Source organism: Bos mutus, chromosome 7 (assembly GCF_027580195.1).
Source record: "Bos mutus isolate GX-2022 chromosome 7, NWIPB_WYAK_1.1, whole genome shotgun sequence".
In the NCBI taxonomy this organism is placed as follows: Eukaryota; Metazoa; Chordata; class Mammalia; order Artiodactyla; family Bovidae; genus Bos; species Bos mutus.
Window position 1 is genome coordinate 67095640 of NC_091623.1, and position 22003 is coordinate 67117642.

Here is a 22003-nt window from a genome sequence, read left to right on the forward strand (position 1 = left end):
AATCTTTTAAAGCATATTTTTTTATTTGGCTGAGCCACGTTTTTTATTGAGGCATGTGGGCTCTTAGTTGCAGCATGTGGGATCTAGTTCCCTGACCAGGGATTGAACCAGGGGGCCCTCTTCATTAGGAGCTCAGAGTCTTAGCCACTGGGCCACCAGGGAAGTCCCTGGAATTTTTAAAGAAGGAAGCCATAGGCACAAATTACAGTTTACATTTAAGAGAGTGAAATTAGATGAGGAATAATCTGAAAGAGAATCACTTACTAGGATGTAATTTAGAGGGTCACACAAAATTAGAGAAAATTAAGTAGAACAGAATAATTGATACTGTTGGGTGAGGAGACTGTCACTGAGCCAGGTACCCTAAAGTGCCTAAAGGAATTTAGATAGAAGGCTTATTATAAGAATAGAGCTTTCGCCAGAGATGTCTGCAAAAACATGAGCAAGGTATGGTGGGGGAAACGCTCGAGATCTCTTTCCACTCTATGTCATATTGTTTCTGCATGGCCCAACAAACATTTGCAGAACGTTTGCTTTTCTGTCTCCATGTCAATTACCTTCCTCCTCTTTGAAGCCCAGACCACTATTCTCCAATCCTCTTCTGTCTTTAGCTGAAGATGATACATAAAGTGAGGGTTTCAGTCATTTTGGTGAGTTACTCAGTTTTCCCGGGTCTCTCGCATGTATACATGTTATTTAACCTTTGTTTGATTTTCTCCTATTAATCTGTCTCATGTCAAATCAATTCTTAAACCCACCAGAAGAACCTAGAAGAATAGAGGAAAATTTTTTCCTGCCCAACAAATGTTGATGGACATTTGTTTCTACCTTTGGGCTATAATAAATAATGCTGCTGTGAACATTGGTGTACAAATATTTGTTGAAGTCACTGCTTTTAATTCTTTGGGGCATATGCCTAGAATTGAAATTGCTGGATCATAAGGTAATTCTGTGTGTAATTATTTGAGAAACCACTATACTGTCTTAGACAGCAGTGCATCATTTTTACACATAGTCATTCTTAAGTTATGTGAATCAATTCTTTGCTGTAGGATATTGATACTTGAATACACTGAACCAATATGGAAAGTATATCTCAGCTAAAATTATGTGATGCATCATAAAGTTGTCTACCAAACACTTCTAATAACCATATTGGTTAGTTACCAGTCTCTTTTAGCCTTAGGGGTATGTGTGTTGGTGAGGGAGGCAGAGAGAAAGGTGTTGGGGCAATCAGAAAAGTAGCAAAAATAATCCCACATCCTCCAACTCTATCTCAGTTTGGTTTACCTGACATTGAGTTTTGGAAGAGATGAATATTAAGGATGGAATGAGGAGGAAAAAAAGGTAGAGGAGTGTGGTGAAGACAGATGGTGGTTCTGGATCAGTCTGCTGTTTCTTAACTACTTTCTCTGAAATTAATTTCAGTGAAACAGTTTTCCTTGCTCCTCTACTTCATCTCAGGTGTTCTCAGAGACTATTTTCTTTCTAGGCTATAATAATGTAAAAAAATATGCAGTTGCCTTATAGCCTTTGAATAAATTAAACCTGTAGGTGAAATATTTATGGAAGAGAGAGAGGGAGAGACTGAACTACTTGATTATTTTATTCTTCGATCAGATCAGTCGCCTCCTGAAGCCATGGGAAATCACAGTGCTTTGGTACCTGGAGAGAGGGGAATGCAGAGGCATATCTGCAATTTTTATTTCTGGTGGGCCTTTCTTCAAGACAGCTTTACGATCTTCCCCATGGCAAAGCCTTTCACTGTGATCCAAAAACAGAGAGTCTTCCAAAGGGCCAGCATGGATCCCACATGCTTCTGCGTGCTAGGAGGAAGAAAAAAATCTGCTGTATATCACACCAAAAATTACTTTATTAAGATGGAAGTTGCCCAGTAGTTTTTCTGTTACTGTCAAGAAGGAATCTCTTGTGGGCAGAGCAATAACCCTTTTTTTAAAAAAAGCAGTGCTAACTGGTGTCTTCCAACCAACAGGAAGAGCCAGTGGTGTGGGCTGCAGACTCTAAACTTGGAGTCAGGTCACTGACCTTTAGCTTCACCACTTATGTGTCCTTGTACAAGTCATTTATGCACTGTGGGACTCAGTTTTCTCAAATATAAAATGGGAATTATTAAACAATTCTTTGAGTGTTGAATAAAACATTATATATGAATGAAAAATCTTTTGCTGACTTTCAAAGCTCTTTTTAGGGCTTCCCTGGTGGCTCAATGGTAAAGAATCCGCCTGCCAGTGCAGGAGACTTGGGTTCCATCCCTATGTCAGGAAGATCCCTGAGAAGGAAATGGCAACTCACTCAGGTATTCTTGCCTGGGAAATCCCATGCACAGAGGAGCCTGGTGGGCTACAGTCCATGGGATTGCAAAGAGTTGACACCACTGAGAAACGAAACAACAACACAAAGTAAAATAAGCTGCAGAGTATGCGGAGGCTGCTGCAACTGCGGTTGGATAGGTAACAGTTACTTATTATCTGTAGTAAGAGGTTATTATCTGAATTGTACATCTATTTCTGATTCTCTGATATTGCTGAATAAAGTCTGGCCTGGTCTTGGGGTGCAGCCCCCTCTCTCCTATGCTGTGCTCTTGTTTTTATGTTGTTAAATAGCTATTTCATCTCCTATAGGAAAAATCATACAATGGAAGTAAAGCAAAGCTACCATTTACTCAGCGCACATTCACTTCATTATAATTCTCGTTTAGTTTTCACTTTTACTCTGTAAGATAGATGCTCCATACACCAGTTGTTAATTACACTTTAAAACTGTTAGGAATACTGTCAACTAAATTGCAGAAGTGAAATAACAATGAAAAATTTATGCTAAATTATAGCTCTAAAGAGTAAGGTCAAGAATAATAGAAATGTTTCATATATAATATTCACATTTTATAATATCATCTGTTTTGGTAAAGTATATTCTTATTCGACATTAATTGCTTATTGATTAGAAATGTGGAAATTAGTTACATACACGCATTTCTTCCTAGGAATCGTAACTTGAAACTTCTTGTTGTCTGATTATTACAGAATATTATATTCTCTTTTAAAGAAACAACTTACCTTTTCACAAGTGAATGGTCAATCTGAATTTGGAAAATGTTTTGAAATTGCTGAGTACTGAATAGAAGCACTGAGTGAACAAGGAGTCTTATCTATAAATCTAGCCAAACTGTTCACATAGCTTTCAACCTGAGTATGCAGTACAGCTGTAAAAACACTCTCTGCAAAGAACAGACTTGTGGTTGCCAAGGGGGAAGAGAGGTAGGGGAGAGTTGGATTAGGAGTTTTTGATTATCAGATGCAAACTATTAGAATATATAGAATGGATAAACAAGGTCCTACAGTATGGCACAGAGAAATATATTCAATCTCCTATAATAAACCATTAATGGAAAAGAATATAAAAAAGAATGTGGGTGTATATATATATATGTGTGTGTGTGTATATATATGTGTGTATATATATATATAAATAACTGAATCACTTTGTTGTACAGCAGAATTTAACACATTGAAAATGAAATATACTTCAATAAAAAAATACACACTCTGTACTACAGCCTTGAAATTAATGGTGCCTACGACTGATGAACTTAACAACTGTGAGTTGGCATTATGTAGAACAAGTGTAGACATATATTTCTCATATCTTTTGGTTTATCTATTTTAAGTTTATAATTGGGGTATTTGAGTAAGATATTGCTATTTAACTTTTGTTTACAAGTTTATGTGGCAGGTGCACCAAACAACTTTTGTTAGAATGGTGGTTGTCAAGGCCTGGGAAGAGGAAGAAATGAGACAAAGGGTACAAACTTTCAGTTTTAGGAAGAGTAAGTTCTAAGGGTCTAATGTTCAACATAGTGACTATAGTTAATAAAATGGTACTGTGTACTTGAGAGCTGCTGAGAGTACATCTGAGGCGTTCTTACTACAAGGAAAAAAGTTAGCTAGGGGAGATGATGAATGTGTTAATTCTCTTGATCTTGGTAATCAGATCAGATCAGTCACTCAGTCGTGTCCAACTCTTTGGGACCCCATGAATCACAGCACGCCAGGCCTCCCTGTCCATCACCACCTCCCGGAGTTCACCCAGACTCATGTCCATCGAGTCAGTGATGCCATCCAGCCATCTCATCCTCTGTCGTCCCCTTCTCCTCCTGCCCCCAATCCCTCCCAGCATCAGAGTCTTTTCCAATGAGTCAACTCTTCGCATGAGGTGACCAATGTACTGGAGTTTCAGCTTTAGCATCATTCCTTCCAAAGAAATCCCAGGGCTGATCTCCTTCAGAATGGACTGCTTGGATCTCCTTGCAGTCCAAGGGACTCTCAAGAGTCTTCTCCAACACCACAGTTCAAAAGCATCAATTCTTCGGTGCTCAGCCTTCTTCACAGTCCAACTCTCACATCCATACATGACCACTGGAAAAACCATAGCCTTGACTAGACGAACCTTTGTTGGCAAAGTAATGTCTCTGCTTTTCAATATGCTATCTAGGTTGGTCATAACTTTCCTTCCAAGGAGTAAGAGTCTTTTAATTTCATGGCTGTAGTCACCATCTGTAGTGATTTTGGAGCCCAGAAAAATAAAGTCTGACACTGTTTCCACTGTTTCCCCATCTATTTCCCATGAAGTAGTGGGACCGGATGCCATGATCTTTGTTTTCTGAATGTTGAGCTTTAAGCCAACTTTTTCACTCTCCACTTTCACCTTCATCAAGAGGCTTTTGAGTTCCTCTTCACTTTCTGCCATAATGGTGGTGTCATCTGCATATCTGAGGTTATTGATATTTCTCCCGGCAATCTGGATTCCAGCTTATGTTTCTTCCAGTCCAGCGTTTCTCATGATGTACTCTGCATATAGGTTAAATAAGCAGGATGACAATATACAGCCTTGACGAACTCCTTTTCCTATTTGGAACCAGTCTGTTGTTCCATGTCCAGTTCTAACTGTTGCTTCCTGACCCGCATACACATTTCTCAAGAGGCAGATCAGGTGGTCTGGTATTCCCATCTCTTTCAGAATTTTCCACAGTTTATTGTGATCCACACAGTCAAAGGCTTTGGCATAGTCAATAAAGCAGAAATAGATGTTTTTCTGGAACTCTCTTGCTTTTTCCATGATCCAGCGGATGTTGGCAATTTGATCTCTGGTTCCTCTGCCTTTTCTAAAACCAGCTTGAACATCAGGAAGTTCACGGTTTACATATTGCTGAAGCCTGGCTTGGAGAATTTTGAGCATTACTTTACTAGCGTGTGAGATGAGTGCAATTGTGTGGTAGTTTGAGCATTCTTTGGCATTGCCTTTCTTTGGGATTGGAGTGAAAACTGACCTTTTCCAGTCCTGTGGCCACTGCTGAGTTTTCCAAATTTGCTGGCATATTGAGTGCAACACTTTCATAGCATCATCTTTCAGGATTTGGAATAGCTCAACTGGAATTCCATCACCTCCACTAGAAGCTTCGGGCTGTACACTTAACAATTTTATTTATTTTGGGCAGCACTAGGTCTTCCTTGCTCATGTGGACTTTCTCCAGTTGCAGTGTGTGGACTTACTGTGGTGGCTTTTCTTGTTGCAGGTACCGGCTCTAGGTGCGTGGGCTGAGCTGCCCCATGGCATATGGAATCATCTTGGACCGGTGATCCAAACTGTGTCCCATTCACAGGCAGGCAGATTCCTAACCACTAGAGGGAAGCTCCTATTTTTAGATTTTTTAAAATAAACTAGCCCTTTGCAATGGCAACCCAGTCCAGTACTCTTGCCTGGAGAATCCCATGGACGGAGGAGCCTGGTGGGCTGCAGTCCATGGGGTCGCAAAGAGTCAGACACGACTGAGCGACTTCACTTTCACTTTTCACTTTCATGCACTGGAGAAGGAAATGGCAACCCACTCCAGTGTTCTTGCCTGGAGAATCCCAGGGACGGCGGAGCCTGTGGGCTGCCATCTATGGGGTCGTACAGAGTTGGACACAACTGAAGTGACTTGGCGGCAGCAGCAGCAGCAGCAGCAGCAGCCCTTTGCTGTATATGCTATAAATATTTCCCCGAGTTGCCCTCAAATTTTGTTGTTGTTGTTGAGGTATAGTTGATGTACAATATTACGTAAGTTTTTGCTGTACAACATAGTGATTCACAATTTTCCAGTTTTTTTCGGCCACACCACACGGCATGAGGAACTTCCCCAACCAGGGATCAAACCTGTGCCTCTTGCAGTGGAAGCACGACTCTTAACCACTAGACTACCAGGGAAGTCCTATGTTGTATACTTTAAATATACACAATCATATTTGTCTATTGTTCCTCAATAAAGCTGAACAAATGAAAAATAAATTTCAAAACACTGTACAGCTGTATGCTTATTCACAGATATATTACATACTATAGATTTTCTAAAAATTATGAATATTTATAGGAAAATACCTTCAGATTCACATTCCTGAATTTCATGTTCTGTTTCCAAGGCATTACATAATGTCTTGGGATCATCCCTTGCTTTAAGGAAAATCGTGGCAAATGAATCTCACACCTGAAGATTAAGAAAGCAAGAAGAAAAGGGTATCTTGTGAACTAAATACAATTGTTTTAGCATCATTTGAGGGAATGGAAGCAGTTGTGTCTGTGAGGTTTGGACCCCTGCATCTGCAGGACAGAGCTGTCACTGCCTTGAGACTCACCTATTAATAGTAGATAACCGACCCATTAAATCCCCAAGTGTCACCAAGAGTCCACTCTGGATATCATTACTCTAACTGCATGCTGTCCTTTACAATTTGCTCATGTTCATTTTGGCCTTATTTTAAGGGGAAAAAACAGCACACCATGATTTAGCTCAGGCCTATGCTCTGGCTAAAGGAATCTCTGGCCAGTCACAAAAATCAGTAACTAATTTAGCTTCTGAATTTAGTACATGCTCTACACTCAGGACAGTCTTGCTTTCTCTAGCACACACAGTTTTGTTCTGGAACATAAAGTTTTCTATATAGATACCAAGGGGAAGCACAGAATTGGCGTCCCCATGAATGTAACTCCCAGACTGAAAACAAACAAAACCACCGGAAAACCCCAAACCGTTAAGTCCTCACTTATTAGCAAGCTTATCTGAATTCTCATCAGAACAGTTGTTGGTGAGTTTAGGTAGGATCGGACAAGTGTCTTTGCTTGAAGCCATCACTGCCAGTAGTGACAGGAATTCTCATCTAGAACTTCACTAGCCTACTAATTATGACGACAGTGCTGCCTCAGATGTAACAATGTTTTGATAACTTCATAGCAACCCAGAGCAATTGCTTCAGCAGTTAATTAAGAATGTGGGGCTTAGAGCCATTTTCAGTGTTTTTTAAATACTCCTTGAGTATACCATCATCCTTATCATGAGCACTTAAAAAATAAGTGTTTGCAGACTTACTACAACTTTGACAAAGATACTAGGAAATATAGTGGACTAAGCAATTATTACTCACAAATAATCACTTCGTATTTTCCTCTTTATATATATATTGCACATAGCTGATTTTAGATACCTGTGAGTGTAAATCAAACTTGCCTTAACCCAAACCAATCTAACCCATTTTATCTTCTAGGTTTTGAGTTGAGTCACAGAGTATTTTAGGTAAAAAAAACTCATTCTAATAAAGGTTATGAGTGAGGATGAGCACCTAAATAACTAAGCCAGAGACACAGAGGGCTATTACTGTTAATCCTACTAGCCAGCAAGTAGAAGAATGTTTGGCTGAGCAGGAAGAATGACTGTAATGTACGCTGGTATGGTGACAGTATTAAGGGAATACATTTCTAGCAAGAGTTTGTAACATTCCTAGATCTGGATAATCAGAAAGGTTTAAAGAAGAGTAATGTTAATAAACAAAACTTTAAACCTTAAAAACTGAAGCAGTGGTTTCTATACCATTAGGATGTAATACAATCCAGAAATCTGTGTAGTTTGCAAATGTTAAGAAAATAAGGAAAACAAGCTAGGAAGCAGGGTGGGGGAGAAACGAGCCAGCCACTAAAGATGAAGTAGCCTGAGACATTAATATCCTTCAAAAACTGTAACTTTCACTAGAAAACTTGGTAATATTTACAAGGATACATGACATTTAGATTTCTGAGTGTTATCTTACCTAATATACCAGACCTTTAAAATCACCTCACACAAAGTAATATCAGGAACTGCGGTGATCATTTTACAATATATAAAAATACTGAACCACTATCCTGTACACCCGAAACTAATTTAATACTGTAAGTCAATTATACTTCAATTAGAAAAAAAATTCTTCAAATAAATAAATAAAGGTTAAAAAAACCTTTAGGGACAATATTTAAATACTTACCTATTTAAAATGCTTCTTTCCTTGGTTATGGCAATTTTATGAAAGAAAATTTGAGATTAAAAAATAAAATCACTCAAAACTCATTGACTTCCAGAATTCCAATTTTATTTCTGCATTCTTCACGAATAAAATGTAACCAATAACCATTTTCCTCTTCCTTCCCTGCTTAGATCCAAATTCAATGATTATGTGTTTCAAAAATTACTGAAAGACTTCAAGTACATTATTGCAAAGAATAGGTAATAACTGCTTCCTACATATTTTTGCTTACTCTGTAAACTGTAGTCAACTCTTGGGACACCTTAAGTAAACTACCTTTATTTTCTTAAATAAAAATGAATAATTTTAAACATCATGCAGAAGAAACATTTTTAATACCTAACTTCCTTAACATAAGGTAAAACTGTCTTAGGCAGGCCACCACTGGGAATTTCTTAAATGTCACTGTAATTATGCACGTATGGATTATATTCAGCATTTAAATATATGACCAAAGTAACTAATAAGTCAAAAACAAAGTTAAAGTTACGAACTGATACTTCTTTGAAAAGCTTCTGATGTTTATTTACTTCGGAACAAACACATAAGTGGGAAGAGCCACTAGTATAAACCTATTTTTAGTTTCTATCATTAAAAGCCTAAGAGTTCTTAAAACACAGAAAAATTAAACTTGAATGCATTTATAATAGCTTAACAATCTATGTCTTAATAGGATCTTTTAATGGAATGTTTTGAAACCAATCGTAGTTCATTGCAAAGACAAATCAGAAAAACTTTTGAACGGCATGTTATTATGATCTGGACAAAATTGATTATCAACTAGTAATAATTAGCACATGCAATAGATTAAGAAATTAAATCTTCCACTATATACTTTTAAATATTTTGTCAGACATGAGAAAGTTTTAAATGTTCTTATCACATTCATCTCCCACATATTCAATTTTATTTAAAACAAGGTAACAGTTCTCTCCAGATTTTTGTGTTTATCAGTGCAAAGTAAAATAATCTCAGTAGAAATGGTTTATTACAATGCTATCTTAGAAAGGTCTATTCCTCAAAATGTACTAAAACATGTCCAAATCGTGAGAATGATCAACCTCAATGGCTTCCTCTGCATCCAACTTTGTTTCTCCATGTCCTTCCTGTGATTCATCGAGAGAGGCCAGGGCCTCATTAGTGTCACTTGCAAACGTCTCTCGTGATGTATCATCATCTTCTTGAAAATTTAGGTTTTTAATGGCTTGTTTCATCTTTTTCCCCATCACTTGAATTCTTCTCTTTCTAGCAGCTTTTTTATTTTCATATTCCTTTTGATTTTCAAGGTAGAAAATGTCCTACAATAAAGGAACAACTTTAGTAAACAAGAACTACTATTTATTAAAACTACCATATCCTTAAATCCTGTTATGTTGCCTTCACAACAGTGTGAAAATTCCCAATTTTTCAAGTGTCTACTTACCTTTAAGTGGAGCATAGTAGCAGTATTTTCATTTTATATGAAAACACATCCAAACATCTTGATAAAAACAATTCTAACTAGTACAATGCCTGGCAATACTAAATTAAATTATGAAGTCTCCCCTTTCCCTCCAAATACAGCAAACCTTATTAAAGAGGAAATGTCATTCCCATGGGTTATATACTTAAATAAAACAAACCAGGGAATGACCTAAAGAAATGTCTTTTTATCACATTGTTAAAGTATTACAACAAATGCAGACAACAGATAATCTGAGAGAAGTTTTTCTTCTCCCATCCACAAGTTAAGAACCTAGTGCATACTACTTTAAGAGGGAGATCGCTGCAGATGGACTTTAAAAAAATATAGCAAATTAACCTCTAACTATTCTTACTCTTTTTATCTTCACAAACTTTGTATTCTCTAGAAAAAAAATTATAAGGCCACAAACTAAAATAAAATCAAATGAGAAAAAGTTGAAAACAAGCCCACTCAGTTCAGTTCTGGCTTCCAAATTCTACAGACTGTGATTGTTAATAAGAGTGACTAAAGAGTGACGATAAAAGTGACTAAAAGAAAAATTATAACACCATTATTTGAATGAAATATGAAATTACCTGCAATAAAATTATATCTACCTTCAGATTTTTCTTTCTAGTAACAAAGGTAGTCAATCCATATACAACAGAAAATTTGGAAAAAACAGAAAAAAATCTTAAAAGCCAAAACATTTCTAACCCCTCACAATAGACCAAAGCACTGGTAACATTTTGGTGTTTTAACTACCAATCTATTGTCCCATGACTCTTTTTCTTTAAAAATCTGTACTCTGCCTTTCAGCTATTATTTTATTTTCTAATTTTCTTAGAATTGCTTCACAAAAATAGAGGCTACACAATAGTTGTTTTAAGTCAACATTTCTCTATTATTGGATACTATTAAAAATGTTTCCAGTGTTTATTATAATGCAATGTTTCTGACAGTTTACGATAAAAATCTACAAAGATTAAATTCCCTTCTCCACGGCAAGTTAGAAGAACTGAATTTCAAAGACCGGTGATTCAGTGGAAACAACATGGGTCTGAAGGCAGAGTCCTGTGTGATCCCAGACCTGTCCTTTTCCTGCCTTCATCTGCAGAGCAGGGTGACACCCAATCGCAGGCTGTCAAGAGTAAGTCCTGTAAATATTGGCCTTAATGCCAGGCTCACGGTAAATAAATGTTCTTTTCTCCTCTCCTTCTGGAAACTGTTTGTCCAGATTTAGTTACCAAGAAAAAGCTTTTTTAGATATCATTTTATTTAACTCTTTTATAGTAATATTAAACAGGCAGGGCGCATATTAAAATCCTCACTTTATAGATGAAAAAAATCAAGGCTGGGGGAGACAGTAAGCAATCTTCTCACAGTGTACAAGTGCTAAATGGCAAAATTAAGATTAAAACCTAGACTTTGAATCTTAGACAATCCTTTTCATCACATCATACTTTATCTTTCAAAAGAGTGACATTTTGCTATCAAACAAAACTTGAGAAGAATGTTCCTTCTAAGTACACACCTCTGGCCAGGGGTAATATTAGGGGAGGAGGGAGAACATTAAGGTATTAATATAAGCTCTGTTCTATCACTCAAAAGTTGTGTTCCCAAGGAAATGCACTTCGTTACAAATTCATGTTATCAAAATAACCGTCCAATGAGGGAAAAAAGCACTTAAAGAATACAGATTCCAAATGTGCAACAATGGGAACATTTCTTGTAGGAATTTCAATAACATATTTTTAAAAAAATGACCAAAAGTGAATAGTGAGGGGAAAAAAAACTGAGCAGATGCAAAATATGCCCACATGGAGCATCAGCTAAAGAGAAAAGGCTTTTAATTTTGTGTCACCATTAGCCTTACATTAAAACAGTTAAAGCACATTTCTATGACCTTTATCACCCACTGGTATAATAAAGAGAATACAAAATTTCTCAAATACTGTAGCTGTGTTGCACGAGTACCACCTCCTTCCTATGTAAGAAGCCAGTATTTTATTTTGATTAGATGTGCTAAATGCCAAGTTATGTTCTTTAATTAACAAATTAAAAGATACCAAATTCTGAGCTATGAAAAACCCACACTGTTTAGTTTTTTCCATATGACATTCTAGTAATACAAAAATGATTAAGAACTAAAGTGCCCAGCTTCCTGTTTATCAGAAATACAGGAGATAGAGAAACAAACAAAACAAATATGCACGAGCAGACAATCACCAGAATGTGGTACAGTCTGTAAGAGCAATCCTGGACTCATCAAAAGGCCTACATCATAGAGGAAAATGTAGGATTAAAAAGATCAAAAGAGATATAACAAAAAGGATGTGGAAATCTGTTAGATAGGATCCTGGTTCGGGGGGAAAAAAGCTAGAAAATACATTCTTGGGACAATTCATTAAACCAGAATAAGTTCTACATAGATAATGGGATGATGCTATGAAATTATCATTTTTATTTCTCTTAGGTGTGGTTATGGAGGATACTGTAAAATCAGAAATACCAAAGGAACATTTCCTGCAAAGATGGGCTCGATAAAGGACAGAAATGGTTTGGACCTAACAGAAGCAGAAGATATTAAGAAGAGATGCCAAGAATACACAGAACTGTACAAAAAAGATCTTCACGACCCAGATAATCACGATGGTGTGATCACTGACCTAGAGCCAGACATCCTGGAATGTGAAGTCAAGTGGGCCTTAGAAAGCATCACTACGAACAAAGCTAGTGGAGGTGATAGAATTCCAGTTGAGCTATTTCAAATCCTGAAAGATGATGCTGTGAAAGTGCTGCACTCAATATGCCAGCAAATTTGGAAAATTCAGCAGTGGCCACAGGACTGGAAAAGGTCACTTTTCATTCCAATCCCAAAGAAAGGCAATGCCAAAGAATGCTCAAACTACTGCACAATTGCACTCATCTCACACGCTAGTAAAGTAATGCTTAAAATTCTCCAAGCCAGGCTTCAGCAATATGTGAACCGTGAACTTCCTGATGTTCAAGCTGGTTTTAGAAAAGGCAGAGGAACCAGAGATCAAATTGCCAACATCCGCTGGATCATGGAAAAAGCAAGAGAGTTCCAGAAAAACATCTATTTCTGCTTTATTGACTATGCCAAAGCCTTTGACTGTGTGGATCACAATCAACTGTGGAAAATTCTGAAAGAGATGGGAATACCAGACCACCTGATCTGCCTCTTGAGAAATTTGTATGCAGGTCAGGAAGCAACAGTTAGAACTGGACATGGAACAACAGACTGGTTCCAAATAGGAAAAGGAGTACGTCAAGGCTGTATATTGTCATCCTGTTTATTTAACTTATATGCAGAGTATATCATGAGAAACGCTGGACTGGAAGAAACACAAGCTGGAATCCAGATTGCCGGGAGAAATATCAATAACCTCAGATATGCAGATGACACCACCATTACGGCAGAAAGTGACGAGGAACTCAAAAGCCTCTTGATGAAGGTGAAAATGGAGAGTGAAAAAGCTGGCTTAAAGCTCAACATTCAGAAAACAAAGATCATGGCATCCGGTCCCATCGCTTCATGGGAAATAGATGGGGAAACAGTGTCAGACTTTATTTTTCTGGGCTCCAAAATTGCTGCAGATGGTGACTACAGCCATGAAATTAAAAGACGCTTACTCCTTGGAAGGAAAGTTATGACCAACCTAGATAGCATATTCAAAAGCAGAGATATTACTTTGCCAACAAAGGTTCGTCTAGTCAAGGCTATGGTTTTTCCTGTGGTCATGTATGGATGTGAGAGTTGGACTGTGAAGAAGGCTAAGCGCCAAAGAATTGATGCTTTTGAACTGTGGTGTTGGAGAAGACTCTTGAGAGTCCCTTGGACTGCAAGGAGATCCAACCAGTCCATTCTGAAGGAGATCAGCCCTGGGATTTCTTTGGAAGGAATGATGCTAAAGCCGAAACTCCAGTACATTGGCCACCTCATGCGAAGAGTTGACTCATTGGAAAAGACTCTGATGCTGGGAGGGATTGGGGGCAGGAGGAGAAGGGGACGACAGAGGATGAGATGGCTGGATGGAATCACTGACTCGATGGACGTGCGTCTGAGTGAACTCCGGGAGTTGGTGATGGACAGGGAGGCCTGGCATGCTGCGATTCATGGGGTCACAAAGAGTCAGACACGAGTGAACGACTGATCTGATCTGATTGCGAGATTCTTGTTGAAATAATTAGGGCTGAATGTCATAATGTTTGCTTCTTATTTCTCAATGGTACAGAAGAAAAAAAAAAGTCAAAATATTAACTACCTCTAAAACTAGGTAAAGGATATATTGATATACATGCTGTTATTTTTTTCATCTATTCTGCACATTTGAAATTTTTCATTAATAAAAAGTTATAGAGGGAATTCCCTGGTGGTCCAGTGGTTAGGACTCCATGCTTCCAGTGCAGAGGGCCTAGATCCCTGGTCAAGGAACTAAGATCCCGAAAGCCAAGTTATGTGTATGTTAGTTGCTCAGTCATGTCTGACTCTTTGTGACTGCATGGACTACAGCCTGCCAGGCTCCTCTGTCCACGGGATTCTCCAGGCAAGAATACTGCCATTCCCTTCTCCAGGGGATCTTCCCGACCCAGGGATTGAACCCAAGTTTCCCGCATTGCAGGGCAGATTCTTTACTGTCTAGGCCACCAGGGAAGCCTTAGGATTCTGAAAGCCAAGTTATAGGAGAGTAGAAAAAAATAATTACATGCTAAGACACCAGGAAAAATTTCCATAAAAGGAAATCATGACCTTGGCTCTGAAAGGGGAGAAAAAGAGGAGGCAGAGCTTTATAAGAGGTTCAAGTTTTACTTAAAAAGAGCAACTAAAAAAATCAGTCAACGTAAGGCAGAGCAGGTAACAGAGATCAATAGAAAATGAAGCTAGAGGCTGAGTGGCAGTCATATCATGATTGATCTTAAAAGTCAAGGACATATCATTTTTACCTTAATTTGTTCCTCACTGATACTAGGAGTGTTTTTCAGGAGATTCAGGAAAACTCCACCTGGTGTTCTTCTTCGACTACCATTCTACAAAAAGGAACAGAAAAATTATCCTGTGTAGACTCTTACCATGAATGGTCAGAGCAACTTTCAGAGACATTCCTAAGGAGCTATTAAGATTTACTATGCCATTCCGTTAAACTGCAGTGTCCTTCTCGCCTCTCCAGACTTCCCATTTGCTTTATTTCTTTTCTCATAGCAGGTATCACTTTCTAGCATACTTGGAAGATACTACATTTATTCTTTAGACCGCTTCCTTCCCACCCCCTATTTTAACATAAGCTTCCTGTGTCTAAAACAGCGCCTTAAACCACAACACAGACAGGGGGCACCACTACACTCATGATCATTGCAGTTTGTTGTTAACTTCTATAATCTATGTTCATGGGCTGCTTCCTCACCCAGTGCTATCACTTCTAATTGGTTACTTTTCTCTCCATTTCCACAGTATAACATTGATGGAGTCTCTTGTGATGTTATTACTCAAATTCATGAGGAACAAATAAGAAGGAAACCATTCCACTTTCATCCTCACCCTGTGGCGAAAGCTCAATTAAATGAGATCTGCAAGACCACTCACTCTGCGGCATAAACTGTTACTGCTTGTGATCTGGCCCCAGCAAGAGAACTGCTTTATCAGTCATTCTGGGACAATAAAGTACTTTTTAACCATTATTTGTTTTTTTCCCTTCCTCAACCCCAGAAGCCTCTTTATAGACATTTTGTTTCCTATTCACCCCTACCACCCATGAAATCCAGTTTCCAAGAATGTATGAATTAAATGAACCAAAAATAACACTTCTCTTCACCACTACTGAATTCTGGGCACTATGATCAGCATTATATACGCATTATCTTATTTAATCCTTACATTAGAGGATTAATCCCATTTTATAGCTGAGACAGGTCTCCAAAGTCAAATAATTTAGCCAAATGTCACATCTAGTATGCTGCACATCCAAAATTCAAAACAAGAAACCCCAAACTCCAAAACCCATACTCACTAAATTTGAGCTTCCAGGTCCTTTTGCCCTGACTTTTTTCTTAATTCAGCCCCTAGCCTTAATGAAGCCTGTTAGAGATTTATTGTGGACTACACACTAACAAGCTACAATTTAGATATATTTTTAATAAAAGTACTAATTGTAAAAACTGACCATACTGAATGTTTAAATTCAATTTTCATTATTAATGAAGGTTTTTAAAAGTCTGAAACACACTGGTTATAATCCATAAATAAGAGAACCAACAATCAGAGACAAGGGCATTTTATTAGCCTTACCATTATAAAAAGGCCACCGTTTTGTTCAACTTCAGCGGTTTCCATCAGAAGTTCAATTGCCTTTTTGTTCCCAATTATTCTCACTACTCGGGCTATCAAATCTTTCTTTGGTTCCTGCAACCTGATAAGGAACAAATGAAGTAATATCAACCTCTTTATTTGTTGCATAAAGTTGAGGAAATCTACCTTAGTCTCCAATTTAGTTCCCAGACAGAATTAACATCCCATTCTAGTAACATTTGCTTTCCGAAATCTTCAATATTTAACCTTGGAATCACTGACATGGAAACATTCTTATCTTGGGTCATCCAAGCAGACACTAATGTCAAGATTCCATCTCAAGTTACATACTGGCCTCTTCACTTTGCCTTATGGGATTACAGCAAATTTCAAAAGAAATACGCACACACAGCATGATGAATGCAAGTCTAAAAACAAACATGTATCACGATTTCTAAAATTTAGCTCTCCTAACTGGAGATGTCTAGGAGCTTTAAAATGGATTGGACTTTTCCCTCATGGGCTCCCTGTCTCAGAACAGAAGATATGGCTAATATTTACCAAAGGCTTATTATGAGATAAGCACAATCCTAAGAACTATATATGCACTATATTTCAGTTAATTCTCTCAACAATCTTACAAAGCAGATATAATTATTTTTACCACTGACAGGTAAAAATACAGGAAGCCTAAGTAAGCAGCAAACCTAACATGAGACCATACTCTGCAGAGATGAAGGAGGATTAATATTACAGAAGTCCTTCCAGTTCCCTACCAAGCTCTGGCTTCTTTTTTCTCTCTATTGTGGAAAGAGCACTAGACTAGGAATAAAGGGATTAGACTTCAGTTCCAGGTCTGACACATAAGTGACTTTGAGCAAACCACACAACTACTAGGCCTCAATTTCCTATTTGTAAAGTGAAAGTACTGGTTTACAAAATCTCTAGGTTTCTTTCCAGCACTCAAATTCCAAACCTCAGTACTTAAAAAATCCAGTACTACTATTGACAGGCTTGCCTGGAAAGTAAATACTTGTTTTCCTACTAGTTATATTACCTTTGAACCAAAGATGTTTTCAAACTTGTGACACTGTTCACTAGTGATTTAGAGCTAATAAAATGTAAACAAAATTTCAACTTTAAAAATTTCATGTTAAAAATACATGAAATGTAAATTCACCATACATCAAATAACTCTACTCCTATCCAAAATAAATTAAAACATGTGTCCAAAGATGTGTACATGGAAGTTCATAACAGAATTATTCATAATTGCCAAAAAGTGTAATAGCCAATACAAATGTGTGTGTGTGTGTAAATATATAAGCTGTTGATGACTGCTACGACAAGGATGAATAGCAAAAACACTGCACTACGTGAAAATAGCCAGGCACAAGAGACTACATATTGTGATTCTATTTACATGAAATTCTCAAAAAATGCAATTTGACAGCAATGGAATGATTAGCAGTTACCTGGGAATGGGAATAGGAACTAACTTTAAATGGGCATATGGCATGAGGGATCTTACTGGGTGATGGAAATGTTTTAAAAGTGCTTTATGGTTGTACAACCAATAAATTTACCAAAAAAAAGTCAACACTTAAAGAGGACAAATTTTATTACATGTATAATAAGCCTCAATAAAAGTTGTAAAAACAAAAAAACACTCCAAGAAACCCACATGATTTAAAAGGATCTGTTTTTATCTGAAGAGTTCTATAGGCCTCAATAGAAACAGTTGCTCAAAAGTTCACAAAAATCTACAAAAGTATTCTATCAGGTCTGCCCAAATTTAAGAACAGCCAACCATATTCATATTCATATAAGCACATAAGCCCAGTTCTTGCCTTGGATTTAAAAATCTCAGAAAGGAACACCACCATCAACGTATTTGGACTCTATAGTGTATCTTATACATGGAAGATAATTGGTCAAGTGTTCACTTGTAGAAATATTTAAATGCTCACCTGAAAGAAATTTCATCAGCCACCCTCTCTTGAGAATCGTCCTCTGTGATCTCGTAGCGGCCTTTATAGTTCATTTCTAGTCTGTCTCCTACTCTGTCTTTGACAGGTCGTTTCCTTTTGGGATGGCCTTGCCCATTCTCCTCCTCCTTTGGTCCCGTTTTTTTGCCACCATGCATATATTCTTCTAGCTCTTTGTCTAATTCTTTTGTATGTTCTTGAGATTCTCTTTTAAGTTTCTTGGCAAGTAAATAATTGTAGGTCTCAGACTGTCGGCTTCTGTCAATAGTGCCCTCCATTCCCAAGATACCAAGTTCAGTGGCCACTGCATCTTGGTTCTGTTCTTGCAGCACAGCACTCCATATGTTGTTAACCTTCTTCCTTCCAGCTATAGGTGGTTTCTGGCTGCTCTGGTCAAACTGAAAAGGCTCTGGTTTGGGAGGGGTGTTAAAACATTTCTGTCGCTTGCGTTTCCAGACAGAGCTATCATCATCTGAATCTGAAAAGCTCTCTTCACTTGAATCCACACTTTTAACAGTCCGATAATGGGATGCCGGGGCACACGCTGTTGCAGTACTCTGGAAGGGCCGCAGCCCACAGTCCCCACCTAGTGCTTTCTGCAAGTGAAGGAAAATTACAATCAATTCCACAAGAGACATTACCCCCACACACCCTGTGCTATGTAAAAAAAAAATTATTTAGGGATTCAGCTGAACCATTTTAAAGCAGCAGTGATCTTTGAAGATCTCTGAAACCAATTCAGTGCCTGAATTTCTAAAGGTTTACATGGAACTTCCTTTTTTTTTTTTGGCCACTTGTAGGATCCCTGAGAGTGTTAGCCTGCGTCACTAGAGGATCCTGCAAGCGGCCAAAAAAAAAAAAAGGAGAGAGAAAGAAAAATCCATGTAAGGGGCTGAATTGGTTTCAGAGATCTTCCGAAGATTACTCCCTAACCAGGAATTGAATCTGGGCCCCCCACGGTGAATGTGGCCATACTAACCACTAGACCACCAGGGAACTCCCTGGAATTTCCATTTTTAAAGTCACAAATTCTTATTTCTATATAGCTAATGCAGCACTTAGTGCTAAAACAGCTTTCCAAAAAATTGCCAAAACTCTTAATTCTCACCTTCAGAAGATTTTCAATCTTTTCAGTTGTCAGAACGTTTGAAAATCACATGTTGAACAACTGTTACAGGCAGTTAGAACTTGTTTTCCTCTTTTCCAAAGGCGCCTGTCATGCATGTGGATATATCAACTGCCTTTATAAGGTTTTGGGACTATGTTCCTTTTAGACTAGAGAGTAAAATCCTATGTGTAAACATCACTGACAAATTACTTGTAAAACTGCAGAGTCCATGGCATTAAGTTTACTAAGTCAAGAGTCAATTTACGGAAAACTGAAAAAGATTGAAAAACAAAATATATTGGTACCGATTTCCCAAGATGCTTCTATGCAAAAGGAATCACCTTTGCTTTTTCAACTAAACATCAAAGTATTTGTTGAGCTCCTAATCCGTGCTAGAAATGGGGGAGGGGTATTTTAAAGCTAGAAGACAAGTCTTCGTACCTGTAAACAGTAACTGCACTAACACTTGTCAGCCATCATCTGGGCTCCACTGAATCCTTACAGCCACTCTGTCACTGTGATACTGTTATTCCCACTCTAAAGATGGGGCGCTAGGCTGAATACCTTGTCACCGATCACAAAGTGGCGGCTCTGGAATTCCAACGCGGGCAGCCTGGCACTAAAGCCTTCTCAAAACAGCTTGCTACTTAGTAGGGCGGCCAAGACAAACGCCTATTTAGAAACCTGGGGAGCTAACATAAAACCCAGTGGCACATTATGGCACGACGAAGCTAGGTTCCATGGGAATATGGAAGAACAGGCCCCTGAGCAAGAGATGAACTTCATTCCCGATCCTCACTCCCTTTCTCCTCGGGGCGCAAATGAGCGCCACAGGCTGGTTGTGGGCCGACGTCCCCACGTTCTACATGTTCGGGAAAATTTGCCCTTCGAGGAGAACCCAGGGACGCCCAGTGGGGAATTCCGTAGGTTTAGAAAACAAGGAGAGGAGCACGGGAGGCGGGAAAGAGACAACCGCACGCCCGCCTCTGGGAGCCGCACGCCTCGCGCACCCCGCCTCGCAGCTAAATGCCAGGCCAGGTTCGTAGGGCCCGCTGTCTCCCCGCCGCCTGCCGGGCTCCGCGCGCCCGACAGGAGGACGCCTGGGCCCCGCGCTGCCGGCTCCGAGTCACCCGCCTGCCCTCCGCACTCACCGGCACCGGCAGCGGCCTGTCGCTGGGTGCCACCGTCATGTCGGAATCCGAGTCGGAAACCTGCCCATCGTCCATGTCGCCGGCCTCCTGCGCCATCTTCCCCCGGCGCGGCGCGGCGGGCCGGGAGAGCACTTCCGGCGGGGCGGCGGACGGTGGGTGCTCGGGCGCCCCCGCGAGGGGGCCGCTCTCGCCTAGGCAGCCGCCGGGGCCTGGCCCGGACGCCTGAGTCAAGACTCGCTGTTGTTGCATCATCATTGCAAACTGCTCACTTGAGCTGCCTCAACACCCTGGCGCCTTTTCTTCTGACCTGCTCTCTTCAAACCTAAAGATATGCACGCATGGCAGCCGTGAGGGATTCCTCCCTCGGTCTCACAGTCCTCGCCTGGATGCTCCAGACAGGCTTTTCTGCTTCCAGTCTTGCTCCTCTGTGATCCACTCTGCAAGTAGCTTCCTGGGGAGCCTTCCAGACGGAAGGTGAGGTCGCCGCCCGGCTCAGACCTCAGCACAGCCGACAGAGCTGGAGGTGTGTGCTTCAGGCTGGGGTCCCTCTCCTGCTCTCCAGCCACGCTGGCGCCTCTCACGTTGTTCCTCAGGCATCCGTGGTCCTTTCTCGGCCCAAGGGCGCTGCAGTTACTGTTCCCTCGGCCTGCAGACCCTCCAATACCCCACACCCCATTCTTCCAGAGATTATGCTCTCCCATGATTCAGAATTCTGATTAAATGCGCCCTTCCCACAGAGGTCTGCAAGCACTCTCACTAAAACAGGGTCCTTTCTTTACAGTCACTCTCGCACCCTTTTTATTCCTTCATGGCTTCAATAGTCATATGCCTATTTTGTTTTATTTTTTTTTGTCTGAATTCCCCACCAAAATGTCTGTTTAATTCACTTTTTTCTACCTGTGCCCAGTCCAGTGATTTCTTGTATGTAAACATGGTGAAGAAATACTAATTGAATTTTTTTCGGCATAAAGGGGATCTTATTGTTTGTACCTTTTTACTATTCTGTACTCTCCTTTCAAAAAGAAACAATATAGCTGTTTATCCAGGACGCTTTTCTATACCAAAATATAAAGGTCTAGCTCCTTTTTAATGACTTTCCAGTTTTTCCATTGCGTGTCGGTAGCATCATTTATTTAGTTTCTGATGGTGTACATTTAAAGTGTAGCCAGTTTTGCAATGAACATGTCTTTTTACAAACTTGTTTTATTATTTCCTTAGTATAGACTGTATGGGAAAAAATGAATTTATATTTTTGAAATATGAATTTAGTACCTATAAAGGAACTTAGAAGTCACTTGGCCTATTTTATTTTTGTAACTGAAGGGAGATTACATAGCTAAGCTATTGCAGACCTCTGTCTTGACTCCAGGTCTCCTAACAGACAAGTCTATTAGGTTGTCTAAGGTCTTCTCTTAGACAACGGATATTTTACTTCTTTTGCATAGAATTACAGGTCCCCTGAATGGGTTCTTGTGTGTAGTGTGAGGTAGGAGTACGTTTTCATGCTGTTATTAACGTTATACTGTGTGGTATGGGATGCAGCTAAATATCATATAATGTATAGAACAGCCCCGCACACTAAAGATTTTCTCCAATGTTTTCCACTAGATGTTTTAGT

At 39.2% G+C, this 22003-nt stretch overlaps 2 protein-coding genes across 2 annotated transcripts; both read right to left on the reverse strand.

The window, feature by feature from the left end:
- Positions 1 to 1616: 1616 nt before the first annotated feature.
- On the reverse strand, positions 1617 to 7183 carry SPMIP10 (sperm microtubule inner protein 10). The gene is made up of 3 exons (XM_005887399.3): positions 7098 to 7183; positions 6436 to 6541; positions 1617 to 1826 (listed from the first exon to the last, which is right to left on the reverse strand). The coding sequence occupies exons 1-3, from the start codon at positions 7181 to 7183 to the stop codon at positions 1617 to 1619; spliced, it is 402 nt and encodes a 133-aa protein (XP_005887461.1).
- Positions 7184 to 8431: 1248 nt separating this feature from the next.
- On the reverse strand, positions 8432 to 20544 carry PHAX (phosphorylated adaptor for RNA export). The gene is made up of 5 exons (XM_005887398.2): positions 20386 to 20544; positions 18109 to 18722; positions 16139 to 16259; positions 14800 to 14883; positions 8432 to 9685 (listed from the first exon to the last, which is right to left on the reverse strand). The coding sequence occupies exons 1-5, from the start codon at positions 20479 to 20481 to the stop codon at positions 9416 to 9418; spliced, it is 1185 nt and encodes a 394-aa protein (XP_005887460.2). The 5' UTR covers positions 20482 to 20544; the 3' UTR covers positions 8432 to 9415.
- Between the last annotated feature and the right edge of the window lie 1459 nt (positions 20545 to 22003).

What these genes read in the sequence shown, in the direction of transcription:
- SPMIP10 (XM_005887399.3), bottom strand. Translation starts at nt 7,183, where the DNA reads ATGGCTTCAAGCAAAGACACTTGTCCGATCCTACCTAAACTCACCAAC. An exon ending in TCAGATAAGCTTGCTAATAA is followed by an intron (nt 6,542 to 7,097) that starts GTGAGGACTTAA and finishes CTTAATCTTCAG; the next exon opens with GTGTGAGATTCATTTGCCAC. An exon ending in TCAGGAATGTGAATCTGAAG is followed by an intron (nt 1,827 to 6,435) that starts GTATTTTCCTAT and finishes TCTTCCTCCTAG; the next exon opens with CACGCAGAAGCATGTGGGAT.
- PHAX (XM_005887398.2), bottom strand. Translation starts at nt 20,481, where the DNA reads ATGGCGCAGGAGGCCGGCGACATGGACGATGGGCAGGTTTCCGACTCG. An exon ending in ACGGTGGCCTTTTTATAATG is followed by an intron (nt 14,884 to 16,138) that starts GTAAGGCTAATA and finishes TCCTTTTTGTAG; the next exon opens with AATGGTAGTCGAAGAAGAAC. An exon ending in TCAGTGAGGAACAAATTAAG is followed by an intron (nt 9,686 to 14,799) that starts GTAAAAATGATA and finishes CCTTTATTGTAG; the next exon opens with GACATTTTCTACCTTGAAAA.